The sequence below is a fragment of the Ursus arctos genome, chromosome X (genome assembly GCF_023065955.2).
Source record: "Ursus arctos isolate Adak ecotype North America chromosome X, UrsArc2.0, whole genome shotgun sequence".
NCBI classification, from domain to species: domain Eukaryota; kingdom Metazoa; phylum Chordata; class Mammalia; order Carnivora; family Ursidae; genus Ursus; species Ursus arctos.
Genome location: NC_079873.1, coordinates 83,113,752 through 83,132,131, shown reverse-complemented (window position 1 = coordinate 83,132,131; position 18,380 = coordinate 83,113,752). Strand labels below are relative to the sequence as shown.

Sequence of the window (18,380 nt, the reverse complement as noted above, 5' to 3'; positions counted from 1 at the left end):
CGAAGGCAGGATGGATTCGGCGGCCAGAGTTAAACTTCCATTTGTTCCACTGGTTTGCTTACAATCGTGGCTTTGAAAGAAAGGGCAGCGCCAAACCCTCGAGAGGGAAATGGATTACGACGGTGACTCTGAAATAAAATCCCAAGGACTGAAAACTGGGTGACAAAGTCAAAAGACGCTAAATTGGGAGAGGTCAGCAATTCTGAGACCCTCACCGCACTCCGACCCGCACCCCCCCCCCCCCGTTTCCTAATCTCTCATTTGAAGCCCATCCCTCAGGATGTAACTGGGGCTCCTCCCTTTCTCACCATCCTCCCCGCCTACACACACACACACACACACACACACACGCACGCACTCCCCAGGATGGTGATTATCGATAGGGGATTTTGTGAAAAAAAGTTAAGTCCACAACTGCGAACTGGCCCCGTCACCAGCCTCAATGCTACCTGTCGAGGACTAACACTCGTCATCAGCCCCCTCCCCCGTGGGAAGCGCCCGGGCAGGTACTTTGCCTAAGAAGCCCTCCTCTGCCTCTGATTGTTCCTCCGCCTCAGAAAGGACCCCTCCAACCCTTCCTCCTCCCACCCAAAGAGCAGCTGCTCGCCCGGTGAGGCATTCTCAGGACTCAGGGAGGGCGACGGAAAGGTGGTGGCGGGAGAAGAACCCCATCCCCTCCGCCGGGGTTTTAGAATCTGGCGGCGGGTGGCGACGAGTAACTGTTTTCCTCGCCGCCTTTGAAGTACCAGCGAGCACGGCCCCGAGGTGGGTGGGGGTGGTGGTGGCCGCAGCTTACCTGTGAGACCCCCTCCGCCTTCCTCACCGTAGCCCCGACGCCGTTGCAGCACGAAGTAGTCGTTGGACCTTTCCATCAGCCACAGCTTCAGCGCATTTTTCAGGAGCACTTCCTCAGGCTTCAGCCACATCGCGAACTTTGTGCCGCCCGGCAGCAGCGACCCAGATGCCCCCCTCACCTCACCCTCCACCTGTCTATTTCCCTCTACTTCTCCTCCCACCAAACCTTCCTCAGGCAGCAGCGGCTTCGGTTCAGGTTTTCCACACTTCCCCCAACCCTCCCTTCTCTCCCACGTAGGCAGCGAGATTGCCAATTCCCTCCTACAGCTCTACCGCCCGACAGGGAAATAGTCCCGCTTCTTTGCCTCCTGGGAGTTGTAGTTTCCTGTTCGCTTTTCTGTACTCAAAGACCAGGAGCTGGGGACTACAATTCCCACAATCCACTGGGATGAGAACGGGGTGGGGGTGCTTTCAAAGCGCGTCCCGCCACCACTTAAGTGTATTTTTGCCTATTTAAAGTTTAAAGCGGTGTTTTGTTCAAATAAGTGAGCCCCAGGTATAAATGTGTTGTTTCTTCTCATCTGTTTACAGCTGAGGGTGTTAAACTGTAGAAAACAAAGTTTCTGGAATTTTGGGGTAACGAACGGCCCATGCTGGGAACAGCAGTAGCAGCACTGACATTTGATGAGCTCTTACTTTGTGGTAAAGCGATTTCATATACCTTATCTCACGTAATTCTCACAGAAGTCTTGCGAAGTGGATATTATTTCCCACTTGCAGATAAATAAACAAGAGCACAGACAGGTGAGGTGACTTACCCAAGGTCACACGGTAAATGGCGTCTGATACAATTCCTTGTCTAATTCAAAATCTTCTTAGATTAAGATTTTCTGCCCGTACAGGAAGACTATAAAATCTTCAGAAGCCACAGGATTTTCTTCATGCCATGGGCGCCTTCCCCCCCCCCACTGCCACCCCAATGTGTTTATTGTAATTAGCCACAGAAAATGTCTTCTCCGACTTTCCTTTTCAGGATCTAAACAATTTATGAACATTTTCCCCCCTTTACTAAACTCTTTAAGGAAAAAAAATCCTTTTCAGGGTGTCCTTCACCTCTTTGTACCTTGGCATCTGCTTAAACACTAAGGCGAATGAGGTCAGTTGACCTCGCAGTGAGGAATTATTTGAGGGACGTTTTTATATATTTCGGTAACTGAGATCACCAGAATTAAAGAGTGAATTGAACGCAAAAACAGTTTTGTAAGAAGACGGAGTTGGGGGCAATGTACAAAAAAACAAGGGGCTCTTGGTATGCTATTTTGAAAATTAAGCCTCAAGGCCATTTCGCTAAAAAAAAAAAAAATAAATAAAATAAATAAAATGGGGTGGGGCACAACCAGATGCCAAGTCCTGGAGCCAAAGAACTGTGCCTTGGAGGAGTGTAAGCCTCCCAAGATGTGGGCCCCCTCAAGGAAGGCAGGCGTGTGCTACAAGCAGGGATTTTTTTTTCTTGGGGGTGAGAAAAGGGTCAATTTGGGATTCTCTACTGATAAAAGGTGGTAAATAGTCCCAAGGTAGCTTTCTGAAGAAGATGGGAAGAGGCAATATTCCCAGAGCCCAAACTACAATGTATCTTTGGGGAAAGCCATCCCAATTTGGATGTACACTAAGGAAAATAATTTCTTATGTTCCTGGTAAAAGACTGGTAAATGTAGCGGAGAGATGTAAGGTGCCCCTTTTATCTTTCTTCTCCTTTTAATTTTCTTCCTCATCAAACCACATTCTTTCCCAATATCCTTAATGGTTACAACTGTGACAAGGGCTGTCTGGAACTGGATGGTTCTTCTGTATAATACTGATTTAATCCTTATTAATAAACTTGCACATTTTTACATCGTTACTTTATAGATGAACAGGAGTCTCAGAGAAGTTAAATAACTTGCCTAAGATCACATAGCTAAATAAGTAGCAGAGTTGGGGTTTGAACCTTGATTTGTCTGACTACAAAACATGACACTATACTACCCAAGCATATGGTTTGTAGATACCTCAAATACGTGCCCAAAGCCAAACTTAATTCAATATTTCCCCTGCGCAAAGTTGTTTATCCTTCTAGGTTCTCATACTTCAGAACGCCGTTTACCAAGATGATCAAGCTAAGAATCTTGGAATAATCTTGAACCTTTTATTCTCACCACCTTCATTGCCTCACACACACACACACACTCACCTACTCACCTCTACTTCTTTTTCAAAAGTCCATCCCATCCTATTACCACTTCAGATTAGCCTCACATCACTTTCCGGCTACACTCTAACAGCATCTCACCTCATCTGTCTGCTTTCATTGTTTTCTGATTTATCCAAGCCATGTATTTATGGACATAATGTTATACCATGCAGAGATAATACCTCATTTACCTAGCTGTCAATCTTTCAGCTGACTCAGCCTTCTAAATCATAGCCTGAAACACCTATGTGAAAAGGTACTAGAAAATCCTAAAAAGCAATTCTAAACCCTGTGCCATAGAAAAGCTGAGGCTGGGGCGCCTGGGTGGCACAGCGGTTAATCGTCTGCCTTCGGCTCAGGGCGTGATCCCCGCATTACGGGATCGAGTCCCACATCAGGCTCTTCCGCTATGAGCCTGCTTCTTCCTCTCCCACTCCCCCTCCTTGTGTTCCCTCTCTCGCTGGCTGTCTTTCTCTGTCGAATAAATAAAATCTTTAAAAAAAAAAAAAAAAAAAGAAAAGCTGAGGCTGTCAAAGATTCCTGGATTCTTATTTGAAATGAATTTCACAAGCTTAGTTGCTGCTTTACAGCCTGTAGCAGGTTTAGAAAGAGTAAGATTCAAAAACAGGTGGAGCACTGCTGGAGAACTATTTATTTGTTTGTTTGTTTGTTTATGTTAGTCACCATACAGTACATCATTAGTTTTTGATGTAGTGTTCCATGATTCATTGTTTGTATATAACACCCAGTGCTTCATGCAGTATGTGCCCTCCTTAATACCCATCACCAGGCTAAGCCATCCCTCAACACTCCTCCGCTCTCAAACCCTGTTTGTTCCCCACTATGGACTCTGGAGAACCATTTAAAGGTTTGCTGCTCAAAATCCGGACCCCGGACCAGCAACATCTGCATCACCCAGGAGCTTGCTAGAAACTCAGAATCTCGGACCCCATCCCAGACCTGCTGAATCAGAATGTGCATTTTAACAAGATCCCTAGGTAATTTGTAGGCACATTAAAGTTTTAGGTGCATTGATTTGAGCAAATTAGATATTTGAAAATCAAACTCTACAACAACTTGGGGGTGATTGATTATGTTTCCATTAAGACCTCCACAGGCATCTTTTAAAAATAAGCCCTGTTAAAGAATTTTAGATGACTGAATTGCTTTTTTCAAAAAGTTTGTATCAGGATATGCCTGATGGTATTGGTTGGAGGAGAAATTGCCACTATCCATACTAAATCCTATTTATATATACCACTCTAACCATCAAAATCTAGGTATGTCCACAAGTGTCTCACATTCATGATATGTTTTTGGAGAAAAAAAGAACTAGTGGGGAGTATTTTTCAATCTTTTCACCAAATTAGCTCTAAGGTAGAGGACAATGAACATTTATCTCTGGAGGTCAAAGTGTCCACCATAATCAATTTCTTGTATAGTATGTAAATATAAATCTTTATATTTTTTAATGTTTAAAAACATTTTTAAAATTCACTAACAGAAGAGGCAATGAGTAAAAACCTCAATATTTGTTACAGTCTAGGGTGATAAAATTTCTCCAGATGTTACAGAGCTTAAAATACTTAGTAAATGAACAAAAACTAGATGGGGGTGGGCGAAAGGAATGTTCCTAGCATTCCAACTGTGTCTTTAAATGCCTGGGAACCATTATTATTATTTGTAAGATAATACAAATTAACTTGCGCTAAACCTATAAATGAACTCTGAAAACCCCTCAACTTGGAGATTCCCTGTACATATATTTCTCCTGTTAATCAGTTTATATTTTGATTATTATGTGAGAGTAATAACAAAGTGTGTTGCTCAAACTATGTTATCAAAAAAGAAAATTCACAAGTGACATGGAATTCCTCTTTGTATATGCTGAAGAGAAAACATATCTACACAAAGACTTGCACATATTCAGAGCAGCATTATCCATAATGGACAAAAAGTGGGAACAATCCAAGTGTTCATTAACTGATGGATAACCAAATGTGGAATATTCATACAATGGAATATCACTCATCAATGAAAAGGAATGAGGTACTGATGCATGCTTCAAACATGAATGAGTCTTGAAAATATTATGCTAAGTGGAAGAAACCAGTCATAAAAGACCACACACATACTGTATGCTTCCATTTATATGAAATGTCCGGAATAAGCAGATCTATAGAGATAGAAAGCAGATTGGTGGTTGCCTGAGGCTGGGAATGGGAGCGGAAATTGACTGCAAATGGGTATGAGGGAACTTTTTGGAGTGATAGAATGTTCTAAAACTGGATTGCAGTGACAGTTGCACAACTCTATACATTTGCTAAACATTGTGGAACTGTACCTTTATAATGGGCAACTTTTTGGTATGTTAATTATACCTCAATATAGATGTTGAAAAATTTTTAAATTATAAATTCTGCCCCAAAAAGAACCCCCTACAAAACAAGAAATAAGAATACAGGTCAAATTTATTGTGTGGCATCACACAAATACACCTGGCTTATTGCCTCATAAGACATATGTGTACCCAAGACATATGTGTACCCTAGTTTGATCATGGCTCTGAGGTGTCCCAAGCATGTTTATTCTTCCCGTGTTTGACAAAAGAGATGCACTTAACTCATTAACAGCATCCCAACCATATTGCCAGAGAGAAGGCTGAAGGAAAAGAAAACTTTAAAGTAATAAAATGGTTTTATGTCTTGGGTAGTATAAAGATGGACTGGCATCAGTGTGTTTTTCTAAACTTATATTATCAGTGGTCAAACTCATTATTTACCTTACTGACATTGAAAAATAATTCATGGTAGTTCAGTTATATTACAATGGCAGCAATTCCTCTCTATGTAACGAAATGTGTAAATAAATATCATAGTAAAGTTTTAGTTTTTATTCATCAAATATATCAATGACCATTTATATCAACCATTTTTTCCTCCCAATCCAAGCATATATGAAAAGTTAGTACAGGCTAACTGAACTAAACACCAGACACAAACTTTTATTGGAATATTTTATTTACATTTTATATTTAAAGAGAATCAATACAAATCGGGAAATATTTACAGCATTTCAAATCAGTGTACAAGAATGCAATGGTTTTGTCCATTCTACATTTAGCAAACAAAAATACATGTCTGTTCAGCTTTTGCCTAAATTCTGCTGGAATTTGCACTGGAAACACAACTTTAAACCAAGATAAGCCACACAGAATACAAATAAAGTGCATTTTAAAGTAGCTCTATTTTACTTTGGTGGATGAAAGCTTCAAACTTTATATTAAGGCACCTGGAATTCCCCCCCCCCCCCGAATTCTTTTTCAAACACCAAGAAAATGTGTTCACAAAATTTATAGCTATATGGACAGAATTTTAGTTTACCTAATGTAATTTTAGCCCATTTAGGTAAAATGTAAACTCAATTTTCAAAGCTGACATTGTTTGGAAAACATTTTCTACAGACTAATTTCTGCAGACTAATTCATACACAAAGATTAATGACCAACTTTTGTGTGACTTACTCATCATTTTCAAATAGTATGATCATTTATATACTCTGCTTTTGAAAATCCCATAATTTTGAGAAATAGTTATACAGCATTTTTATAAGGAAACTTTTTGTCTATAATCTTATGTCAAATTGGTGTCATTAATATACCAATCAATCCAGTCCAGTCCATATTCTCTGATAAACTATGCTCAACACTCACATGAAGTACATTTAGCCTAATTTTAAAAACAAGAAGTTGTTAAAGTGAATATTTTGCTTTAGTCTTGTTCTATCAACTTAATGTAGCCTAAAGAGACATTTCATGAAGTACTAGCCTAAGTTTGCATTGCTTTTTACAATTCCAGATCAATATAAGCACCTGGAGAAAAACCCTGACACATATAGCCCAAGCTAAAATAGTAGTATTTTTAATTAAGATACTATCATAAAATAAAGTGATTACAGCTACTCCACATTTTAAAAGCAACATGTTTTTGTAAGAAAATTGTTATAAATGAAAAACATGACTACTTGAAGAGAGTTTTAAGTGTTTAAAAATGTTGCTATCACTATTGAGAGGAAACTTGCCTATGAAAAACATTATTAGTTTGTGGAAAAAAGTTAATAGATTAAATATTTTAAGTAATTTAACTATAGCATAATATTAGTCATCTCAGCACTTTCAGTATCATTCTTATTTAATTGTTTATCCAGTTCATTAATAGTAAACTAGGCCCTGATTGGCAGTTCTGTTATCACTAAAGTTTCAAGTTTTCTATTGACACAGATTTTAGGATTTAATTTCTCGAACAGCAGTCTCTTGATCAGGAGTTTCATCTTCTTCAAAGGTTGGGTTGTCAACATGAGGAACAACATCCACTGCCACGGAACTTGCCTCATGGTTTACCAGCTGGAGATTTTCATCTTTAAAAAGAAATGGCAATTTTAGGATGATTTCACCCCTCTCTTAAGACAAAATTCAACACTCACATTTAAGAAGCCTTTCTTGTCTATCATACTCTGATTATTATACTCATTCCCTGTTCCTTTAATAATTATATGATTTAGGCTATGTCTTACATAAGGCATATATGACCTTATTAAACTGATTTACAATTACTCTTTCTTTTATTCACATGTGTGCTTACTTCTACCTAGATTATGCCTCCTTAAAAGCAAAAGTTATGTCTTCTGCTTCTTTTCCATCCTTAAACATGGCTTTACATTTCAATCACCAGGGTGCTTTTAAAAATTACCTATGCTTTTTCATATGCATAGATAGGCACACAGACTTAAAAAAAAAACAAACAGGAAGGTACAGGAAGTTTCCCAAATGGAGTACAAACAGTAACAGATGAACATAATTATATAACACAGGAAATATAGAAACATCCTGAAAACAGTGGGGGAAGAAAAGAACTTAACCTAAGTAACTTTGGAAAACGGTATTTTGACTATATCCCGTAAGGCTAAAAACAAAAAGGACACTTGTTAGTGAAATTGTGAGTTGAAAATAAGGAAAGAGGAAGGCTAGAATGAACTCTGTGGTATTTGACTAGAATCAGATGTATCATCATTGAGCTGTTTTTCAGATAGACAGATGTATACAGATGTGTGTGCATATTTGTCTGAATACATACACCTATTTCCTAGCTTTGTTCACTGAAAAGGCTAATAGCAATGACACTCCCACAGCAATGATCATATCTAGTGCCCAGAACCTGGTTTTGAAGTACTGTTCTCCAAAAGAGCCCCCCCCCCCCAAGGATGATTCTAGGGCAAGGAGAGTATAAGATTAACTCCTTGTAGCCTAGGGGTCAGGAAACTACAGCCTGCAAGTCAAATCAATAGCTAAGAGTGGTTTTCATATTTTTAAAAGGTTGGAAGTTGAACATCCCCCCTCCCAATGCAGCAGAGACTTATGGCCTTCAAAGCCTAAAATATTTACTATCAGATCCTTTACAGAAAAAGTTTGCCAATCCCTGGCTTAGAACATCTTATGGTACCAGAAAGTGCTCAAAAAAAATAATGAAGTCTGTTGAAAGAACACAGAAACCACCTTGAGGAAGTTCCCAATGACCAAATCTAGGACAATCTAAGCAATGAATAAATCATGAGAATAACATTATAGAATAAAAGAAACATCTAACAGTCCATACTATTTTATATAAATAATTGAATAAATAAACAGAGAAAGGATAGCTTTTCCTTAAAATAGAAGCCTAATTAATGTAGAAAGAAGGATGGAAATAGAAAATTACCATTTGGCACACATTTTGGTAATAATTATTGCAAGGAAAAAACATCGATTGCTAAAATTAGTGGGTAAAGGCATGAGAAACAGAACATCTGCATAGTCTCCAAGTGTTTCTCTATAAGATAATAATTACAAAGGGAAAAATAGTAACTTTAAGAGGAAAAGCTTGGCAGACACTATCTCAACCAAGTAAGCAAAATTAAAAACCATCAGTAATAGGACATGAACATCATGTGCCTCATATGATAGGAGGCAGAGAAGGGCACAATATCATTTCTGTGGTATTCTTGTCAGAAATACACAATGGACAATGAATTTAATCATTGGGAAATAGCAGACAAGTTCAAAGTGAGGGACATTCCACAAAGTAACTGACCAGTAATTTTCAAAGTGCCAACGTCGTGAAAGACTAAGGAACAATCACAGATTGGGGATGAAAAAGACATGACCATTAAATACAATGTGGACCTCTCAACAAACTGGGTGGAGAAGAAATATATCCAAACATAATAAAGGCCATTTATGACAAACCAACAGCTAACATCATGCTCAATAGTGAAAAGCTGAAAGCTTTTCCTCTAAAATTGGAAACAAGGCAAGGGTACTCACTCTTACTACTTCTATTCAACATAGTTCTAGAAATCACAGCCAGAGCAATTGGTCAAGAAAAAGAAATAAAAGGCATCAACATGGAAAGGAAGAAGTAAAATTATTTCTACATGACATGACCTTATATCAAGAAAATGATTAAGACTGTGTAAGTCTGATGAATCATAGACCTGTATCCCTGAAACAAATAATACATTATACGTTAATAAAAATAAATTAAAAAAGACTTCACCAATAAGACTGTTAGATCTAATACACGAATTCAGTAAAGTTGCAGGATACAAAATCAATATACAAAAACCAGTCATATTTCTATACACTAACAATGAAATATTTGAAAGAGAAATAAAGAAAAGGATTCCATTTATAATGGCATCAAAACAATAAAATATTTATGAATAAATTTAACCAAGGAAGTAAAAGATCTGTACTGAAAACTATAAGACATTGATGAAACATATTGAAGAAAATACAAATAAATGGAAAGATATCCTATGTTCATGAATGAGAAGAATACTGTTTTATTTTATTTATTTATTTATTTATTTAAAAAGATTTTATTTATTTATTTGACAGAGAGACAGCTAGCGAGAGAGGGAACACAAGCGGGGGGAGTGGGAGAGGAAGAAGCAGGCTCATAGCAGAGGAGCCTGATGTGGGGCTCGATCCCATAACGCCGGGATCATGCCCTGAGCCGAAGGCAGACGCGTAACCGCTGTGCCACCCAGGCGCCCCAGAATATTGTTTTAAAAAAGTGTTCACATACCCCAAAGCCATCTGTAGATTCAATGCATTCCCTATCAAAATTCCAATGCCATTTTTCACAGAAATAATAATCCTAAATTTATATGGAACCACAAAGACCCTGGATAGCAAAAGCAATCCTGAGAAAGAAGAACAAAGTTGGAGGCATCATACTTCCTGATTTCAAGTTATATTACAAAGCTATCATAACCAAAACTAGTATACTGGCATAAAAACAGATACATAGACCAATGGATCAGAATTGAGGGCCCAGAAAAAAACCCATGTACAAGCAGTCACCTAATATTTGATAAGGGAGCCAAGAACACTCAGTGAGGAAAAGACAGTCTTTTCAATAAGTGGTGTTGGGTAAACTGGATATTCACATATGGTAGAATGAAAATGGACCCCTATCTTACACCGGTCATAAAAATGAACTCTAAATGGATTAAGGACTTAAATGTAAGACCTGAAACCACGAAATTCCTAGAGGAAAACATAGGGGGAAAGCTCTTTGACATTGGTCTAGGCAATGATTTTTTGTATAGGACGCCAAAAGCACAAATCAACAAGTGGGACATCAACTGAAAAGCTTTGCATAGCAAAAGAAATAATCGACAGAATGAAGAGGCAACCTATAGAATGGGAGACAATATTTGATTATCAGATAAAAGATTAATATCCAAAATATAAAAGAAACCCCTACAACTCAGCAGCAAAAAAAATCAAACAATCCAATTAAAAATGGGCAGAGGAACTGAATAGATATATTTTTAAAGAATACATACAAATGGCCAACAGGTACACGAAAAGATGATCAACATCACTAATCATCAGGGAAATGCAAATCAAAACCACAATGGGCTAATCGCCTCACACTTTTTAGAATAGCTACCATCAAAAAGACAAGAGGTAAGTGTTGGTGAGGATGTGGAAAAAAGGGATCCCCAGTGCATTGTTGGTGGGAATGTAAATGGGCACAGCCACTGTGAAAGACAGTATGGAGATTCCTCAAAAAAATTAAAACTACAAGTACCATATGATCCAGCAAGTCCAGTTTGGGGTATATATGCAAAGAAAATGAAATCACTATCTTGAAGAGACAGTAATCACTCCCATGTTCACTGCAGCATTATTGACAATAGCCAAGATGTGGAAACATCCTAAATATCTGTTGACAGATGAACGGATAAAGAAAATGTGATACACACACACGCACGTGCATGTGCACACACACACACGAATATTATTCAGCTATGAGAAAGAAGGAAATCTTGCCATTTGCAACAACATGGGTAGACCCTGAGGGCACCTGTGCTAAAAGAAATAAGACAGAAAAAAGACAAATATTGCACGAGCTCACTTACCTGTAGAGTCTTAAAAAAAAAAAAAAAAGCCAAACTCAGAAACAGAGTAGAATGGTGGTTGTCAAGGGCTAGGGGCAGAGGGGATGGGGAAATGTTGATCAATGTGCACAAACTCTCAGTTATAAGATGATTAAGTTCTGGGATCTAATGTATAGCATGGTGACTACAGTTAACAATACCATATTATAGACTTCTTAAAAGTTAATACATTTTGCTATACTTACCTTTTTTAGTGTGTTATTACTGTGTCATTGACTATGTTCTTATGCTGTGCCTTTTATTCCCATGACTTACTCATTCCACAACTGGAAACCTGTATCTCCTACTCCCCTTCCCCCATTTTACCCATCTCCCTCCCCTCTGGTAAACATCACTTTGTTTTCTGTATTTATAGGCCTGATTATGCTTTTTGTTTATTCATCTGTTTTTTTAGATTCCACAAGTGAAATAATATGGTATTTGTCTTTTTCAGTCTGACTGATTTCACTTAGCATGATAACCTCTAGGTCTGTTCATGTTTTTGCAAATGGCACGATCTCATCCTTTTTTATAGCTGTGTAATATTCCATTGTATTATATATACCACATCTTCCTTATCCTTTTGTCTATTGATGGGCAGTTAGGTTGCTTCCATATCTTGGCTATTGCAAATAATGCTGCAATAAACATAAGGGTGCATATATCTTTTTGAATTACTGTTTTTGTTTTCTTTGTGTAAATACTCAGTAGTGGAATTTTGGATACACTTGAAAGTTGCTAAGAGAGTAGATCTTAAATAGTCTCACCACATACACACAAAAATTCGTAATTATGTGAATTTGTTAACTAACTTTACTGTGGTAGTCGTTTTGCAAATATAGATGTATCAAATCATGTTGTACACAATTTTATGTCAAATATATCTCAATAAATCTGGAAAAAAAAGAGTAAAAGGGAAATGCAATGTGGGATCCTGGGACAGAAAAAAAGACATTAATGGGTCAATTGGTGAAATCTGAGTAAGATCAGTTGTTTGGTTAATAACATTTTATCAGTTCATTTCCTGGTGTTAATAATTGTATATGATTATGTAAGATGTTAACATTTGGAGAAGTTGAGTGAGGTGTATACAGGCATTATTTGCACTATTTTTGAAATTTTTAGCCAGCCTGAAATTATATCAAAATTAAAATTAAAAATTTAAAAAAATGACCTGTGCTTGGGCCCCACCACTCATGGATTCTGATTTAACCTTTCTGGGGGAGAGCCCAGACATCAGTAATGTTTAAAGTTTCTCTGAGTGACTTTAATGTGCAGCTAGGGTTAAGAACTAGGGCCCTTATTTAGCCGTTCTCAAAGTGTGGTCCCTGGGCCTGCAGCATCAGTATCACCTAGGAACTTATTAGAAACAAAAATTCTTAGGCCCTACTCCGAACCTACTGAGTCAGAAACAGGTGGCAGCCCATCTGTTTTAATATGCCCTTCAGGTGACTTGATGCATGCATAAGTTTTAAAAGCAGTGCTCTAACAGAACTTATTGCAATGATGGGATAAACAGACACGAACTAATCAACTGTATGTTTGCAAAGTTATTTAAATCAACTATCACCGCAATAATCAATAGCTAATAGGCAAGATACCTAAACTACTAATAATCATAGATAAAATTAAAGATCTACTCTATATGTTCATTCATTCAACATCTACTTGATTTTTTACAATGTGGCAGGCTATTCTCAGTGCTGGGTATACAATAGTGACTAATAAGACACTGTTCCTAGCCAAAGGAACGTTTTAAAGTTTTAATACAATTCAGTACAATAAATGCAATGATAGAAGTTCTGTGGAAGCAGACAGTGGGGCCGCACATGTGAGTCCAGGGAGGCTCTTCAAAGGAGGGTGAGTTTTAAAGGAGGAACAGGAATTAGACCAGGCTTCCCCAATTTCTTGGGGGAAGAAGAGTGGAAGGAACGAGCAGAGAGAAAACAGTGGCTCAAACTATGACTGCGGAATTAAGGTTGAGAATTAGGGGACGGATTAAACAAAAGGGATACTGAATCAATAAGAAAGACAGGGAAGAATCTAGGATCTCCCTAGTTTCTGGTTTGAGGCACCCGAATGAGTGTTACTACCACTCATCCAGATAAAGCATATAGGGAGAGGAATGTGGATCATCATTTCACTTGCTTGTTAAATTCTCTGCAAAAACTGATTACCACCCTGCTTCACAAGAAGGACAGAACACACACAAAAATAGATTGGAACTTTTTTAAAAAAACAAGCCTAGCAATAAACGGAATTATCCTGCACACTCTCCTTTATCATCACTGAGTTCTATTACCACACAGTTATGGAAACAAAAAAATCACCTGGGGCAAATAGACAACGATTCTCTATTGTGGGTAGAATAATCCACAGATTATTAAGATTCTTATGACTACTTTGTACTCCAGGAAATGTCTGAAGATTAGATTACAAGAAATATGAAGTATACATTTGCATGATAGTACTCCTCATGACAACTTCAGGAATGATGTGTATCGCACTGATAAGTCTACTGAGGATAAAGGTTTGTGTCAATAGGAAGCTGAAACTCTCACAAGTCATCTTAACATTTAGTTTTCTTCTACTTCTATGCCAGGATTAGGTTATTTCAAAATGCGCATTGAGAAAACCATCAAACCAACAAAAACCATGAAAAAGGTGGAAGTTAAAGAAAAGGAAACTACTTTCTGTATGAGGGTTTTCTCTTTCTAAGGAAGAAAGTAATAAAATTCCCTGAAATTTCTCCACTGGTATGACATTACTAAGTTACAATACTGATTCACATGAAGTCTGAAAATAATATATTCAATTTTAGTTTCCACAGTTTGTTCATTTCATGGTAAATAATCAACAGGTGGCAGCACATATTCTTACATAGTTTCCAATCTGTGCAAAAGATGGGTTCCTAAGAAGTTGTGTATAAATCAAGCTTTTATAAACTGAATTCTATTTTATCATTTCAGGACTCAGTTATCTTAGTTTCTGATTGCTCTACAATGAACAATGGCTGCTGAAGTTTAAAGTTTCTCCTCAGCCTCTGTAAGTTAATAACTAATACTTAAATGCATCAGAGAGAAGCTATCCTATAAAAAATCTTTTTAGTCTGTGAATAATGCCCACTCCCAATGCATTTCATCTGTTTCAGATACACTCGAATATGTGCATATTAAGTTAAGGTCGGTGTGTGTCCTGCACTGCATCATTGTTACTAGGAAAAACCTGGAATGTGTTTAATGAGTGAAAGGAACAAACAAAAAGCAGGAGCACTCTGCCAGGCACGCGCTCCACAATGGATCATTTGTGGGGCACTCACTGCCCCTCAGCATGATGCTTACTTGCTGACTGCACATGTTCTTCTAAAGGCGGTTCATCTGCTCCCTGAACGGAAGCATAGCCAGACGATGCAGTCTCACTGCGATTATCCTCTTCATGAGGAGAGGCACTATTTGATGTTTCATTGGAAACAGGGACTTGTAAAGACACCGATCCATCTTCAACATCCACCTTTCAAAAGCATTGGAACAAATTAAAAGACTCTCAGAGTACATGTTTTTCCCTGACATATCGTTACAAAGTTTCTTCATAGGTAACTTATTAGAGCAATGATTCTTAACCTTTTAAACCTATAATCCCTTTTGATGACCACAAAAATCTCCTGCTGGTCCCAGCCAGAGCAGGTGGAGTAAATGGGTCCAAAATGGGGTGGAAGATGTTACAGGCAGATTGCCTTAACATCTGATGTTCATCTGGGCGATTCCAGTGCTTCATAATACAATGCCTGCTACAGGGTAGGCACTCAACAGAAACAAACAAACAAAACCCCAAAAAAACCTCCACCCTGAATCAAGTTTACCTCCAGCAGTTTTCAAAAGGCAGTAGCTGGCAAAAATTCAAATGAAGTCTGAAATTTAGTTCATAGTAATGACCCAATGTCAGTTTCTTACTTTTGACAAACATACCACAGTAATGCAAAATGTCAACAATAGTAAAAACTGGGTGAGGGGTATGTGGGAACTCTCTGTATTGTCTTTGCAACTTTTCTGTAAATCTAAAATTATTCATAAATAAAACATTTCTTTTTCTTTTTTTTTAAAAAAAGATTTTATTTATTTATTTGACACAGAGAGACAGCCAGAGAGAGAGGGAACACAGCAGGGGGAGTAGGAGAGGAAGAAGCAGGCTCCCAGCCGAGGAGCCTGATGTGGGGCTTGATCCCATAATGCCGGGATCAAGCCCCGAGTTGAAGGCAGACGCCCAACAACTGAGCCACCCAGGCGCCCCTGAATAAAACATTTCTTTAACAACAACAACAACAACAACAACAACAACAACAACAACATCTCATGCCGTCCCCTAAGGGATTTGAGAGGTCAGGAAAAATTTGTTGAGCTTCATTTTCTGTTATTGGTGTAATGTAAAATAGGTAAGTTTTATTTCACTTACCAAATACAATTATAGTTTAATATTTATTATATTTTTTCAAAATACGGATGCTCATCTAACTAAAGTTCAATCGCTGTGCAATAGTAAGAGCAAAAATGCAAGACGTACCAGAAGCCAGCTGGTAGTTTCTATGGTCATCACTTAAAATTCTGACCAAATAATAAGAGGAAAGAAGGAAAATGAAGGTGGTCCAACATGGCACCTTACTGTCATTATGATGTAAATAGGTCCAATTTTTGATATAAATCACAAGTCTAGCGTATTACACAGCTAAAAACTAAGGATGTTACTTTCCTGAAGGTCCAGGTACATAAATAAAGTTCCTTCATATAAATAGTTTAGCAATGTTTACCTCAATTCCCAAAGCTTTGAGTATGTCACATTTGCACATGGGGCAAGTCCTGTGTTCTAACAGCCATGGATCAACACATGTCTTATGGAAAATATGGCTAATGAAAGAAAAAACACATAATTTGGTTATCAGTTGTGAAATAGCGACAACACTTGGCCTAATATACTAACAAGTTATCCTATATTTTTATTTAGTTTTTTAACAGATGTCTTTTTTCTCTTTTAAACACACCATTATAGCATAAACACTACGAAGGAGCCACAGAAACAAAATTTGGAACTTTCATAATACGGTACTTTTAAATATAAAAGTGTCATTACCTTAGCCTCAAAAAAAACCCGTTTTCAACACTTATTACTTCAAAATGGCTAAGATGTTACCTGACCTAAGACTTTGTTCAGTATTTCAGATCTTTATTATCTTGTCATTCCCCAACTATAAAAATAGCACAGTTAGTCATTTTCAATAATATAGTACAATATAGCACAGAGTACAAGATAATGCTGATACTTTAGGTCATGTGTTAAGTTCTAAGAACACGACTATTTAACAGCTAAAACAAAGTGTTAAGAACAACTTCCAGGAGAGGGATAACAGAAAACTAAAGAATGAAGATTTCCAAATAGGTGCCCACTGAGTTGATTTTATTTTTGCCCTCAATAGGATTGTTAAAATGATTTTAAATTAAATAACCCAGTAATATACATATGCACACACATATACATATATACATATATACATATAAATGTGTGTGTGTGTGTGTAAATAGTGTACGTATGTATAAATTATGGTGCTGGCTAGGTTCTTAGTTTTAGTTTCCTTCATTACAGTCATTTCAATAAGCCAGATATTCTTATTGATGATATAAAAGAAAATCAAACTTACTTGCAGGTTAAGATGCGCACCAAATCATTTGGTTTATACAGTTCAATACACACAGCACAACTATCTCCATCAGGGCCAATTTCCTATGAGCAAATAATTATTGTTACTCTGATAGATAAGAAAAGATACATTAAACTACAGAGCAAGATCAGAATATATATGTACTTAAATTGTATAGATTCTTTCAATAAGCAATGTAAAATTATTTAGACTTCATTGGAATCTAAAAAATAAGGTCAAACTTCTAGAAACAGAGAGTAGAAGAGTGGTTGCCAGAGGCTGGAGGATGGGGGAAATAGGGAGTAGATGGTCAAAGTGCACAAACTTTCAGCGATAATACGAATAAGGTCTGAGGATCTAATGTAAAACATTGTGACCACAGTTGATAACACTCTTATACAATTGAAATTTGAAGATCATTTAGACTTAAAAAGGGTAAAAGAATAATGTCAACCAAAAGAGGAACAGTACAAAGAGGAATAGGTAGCATTTATTTAAAATGCCATTTGGACAAGTTCTATAGTTAGGTTTTCCCATTTAAGAAAAACTTAAGGTATAATTCACATGCAGTAAAATTCACTGTTTTTAGTGTACAATTTTACAAGTGTGAACAAATAAGCACTCAATCCTCACTGCAATCCAGATATAGGATAGTTCTATGACCCCCCCAACATTCCTCTATACCCCTTTGTAGTTAACCTCTATTCTCACTCCCATCCTCTGGCAACCACTAATCTGTTTTCAGTTCCCATACTTCTTGCTTTTCCAGAATGTCATATAAATGGAATCGTGTATTATATTGCCTTTGAGTTGGGCTTCTTTCACTTAACCTAACGCATTTAATACTCATCTATGATATTGTGTGTAGCAATAGGGTCTCCACCCCCAACACACACCCTTTTGTATTGCTAAATAGTATTCTACGATATGGATGTGCCACAGTTCATTCATCCATTCACCATTTGAAGGACATTTGGGTTCTTTCCATTTCTGGTGATTATGAGTAAAGCTGCAATGAACAATTATGTACAAGTTTTTATGTGAACATGGTATTTCCTTCTAGGTTGACTATCTAGTACTGAGGTTGCTGGGTTCTTTGGAAAATGTTATTTTTGACTTCATAAAGAACTGCCAATTTGTTTTTCAAAACTGGCTATACATTGCATTCTCACCAGCAAAATG

At 37.4% G+C, this 18,380-nt stretch overlaps 2 protein-coding genes across 4 annotated transcripts in view; both read right to left on the bottom strand.

The window, feature by feature from the left end:
• The window catches only part of TBC1D8B (TBC1 domain family member 8B), a 53,152-nt gene extending 52,054 nt beyond the window's left edge, over positions 1 to 1,098 (bottom strand). Inside the window, exon 1 of one of the 2 annotated variants that reach the window (XM_026478786.4) lies at positions 797 to 1,098. In XM_026478786.4, coding sequence (XP_026334571.1) covers positions 797 to 926 — 130 coding nt within the window. In that variant the 5' untranslated portion in view covers positions 927 to 1,098. The remainder of the gene's footprint in view (positions 1 to 796) is intronic. The other variant, XM_048213740.2, reaches the window with a different exon arrangement.
• Positions 1,099 to 6,027: 4,929 nt separating this feature from the next.
• The window catches only part of RNF128 (ring finger protein 128), a 94,555-nt gene continuing 82,202 nt past the window's right edge, over positions 6,028 to 18,380 (bottom strand). For both annotated transcript variants that reach the window (XM_026478785.4, XM_026478784.4), the window contains exons 4-7: positions 17,199 to 17,281; positions 16,314 to 16,410; positions 14,854 to 15,022; positions 6,028 to 7,441 (exon numbers count right to left, since the gene is read on the bottom strand). In XM_026478785.4, coding sequence (XP_026334570.2) covers positions 7,308 to 7,441; positions 14,854 to 15,022; positions 16,314 to 16,410; positions 17,199 to 17,281 — 483 coding nt within the window. In that variant the 3' untranslated portion in view covers positions 6,028 to 7,307. The remainder of the gene's footprint in view (positions 7,442 to 14,853; positions 15,023 to 16,313; positions 16,411 to 17,198; positions 17,282 to 18,380) is intronic.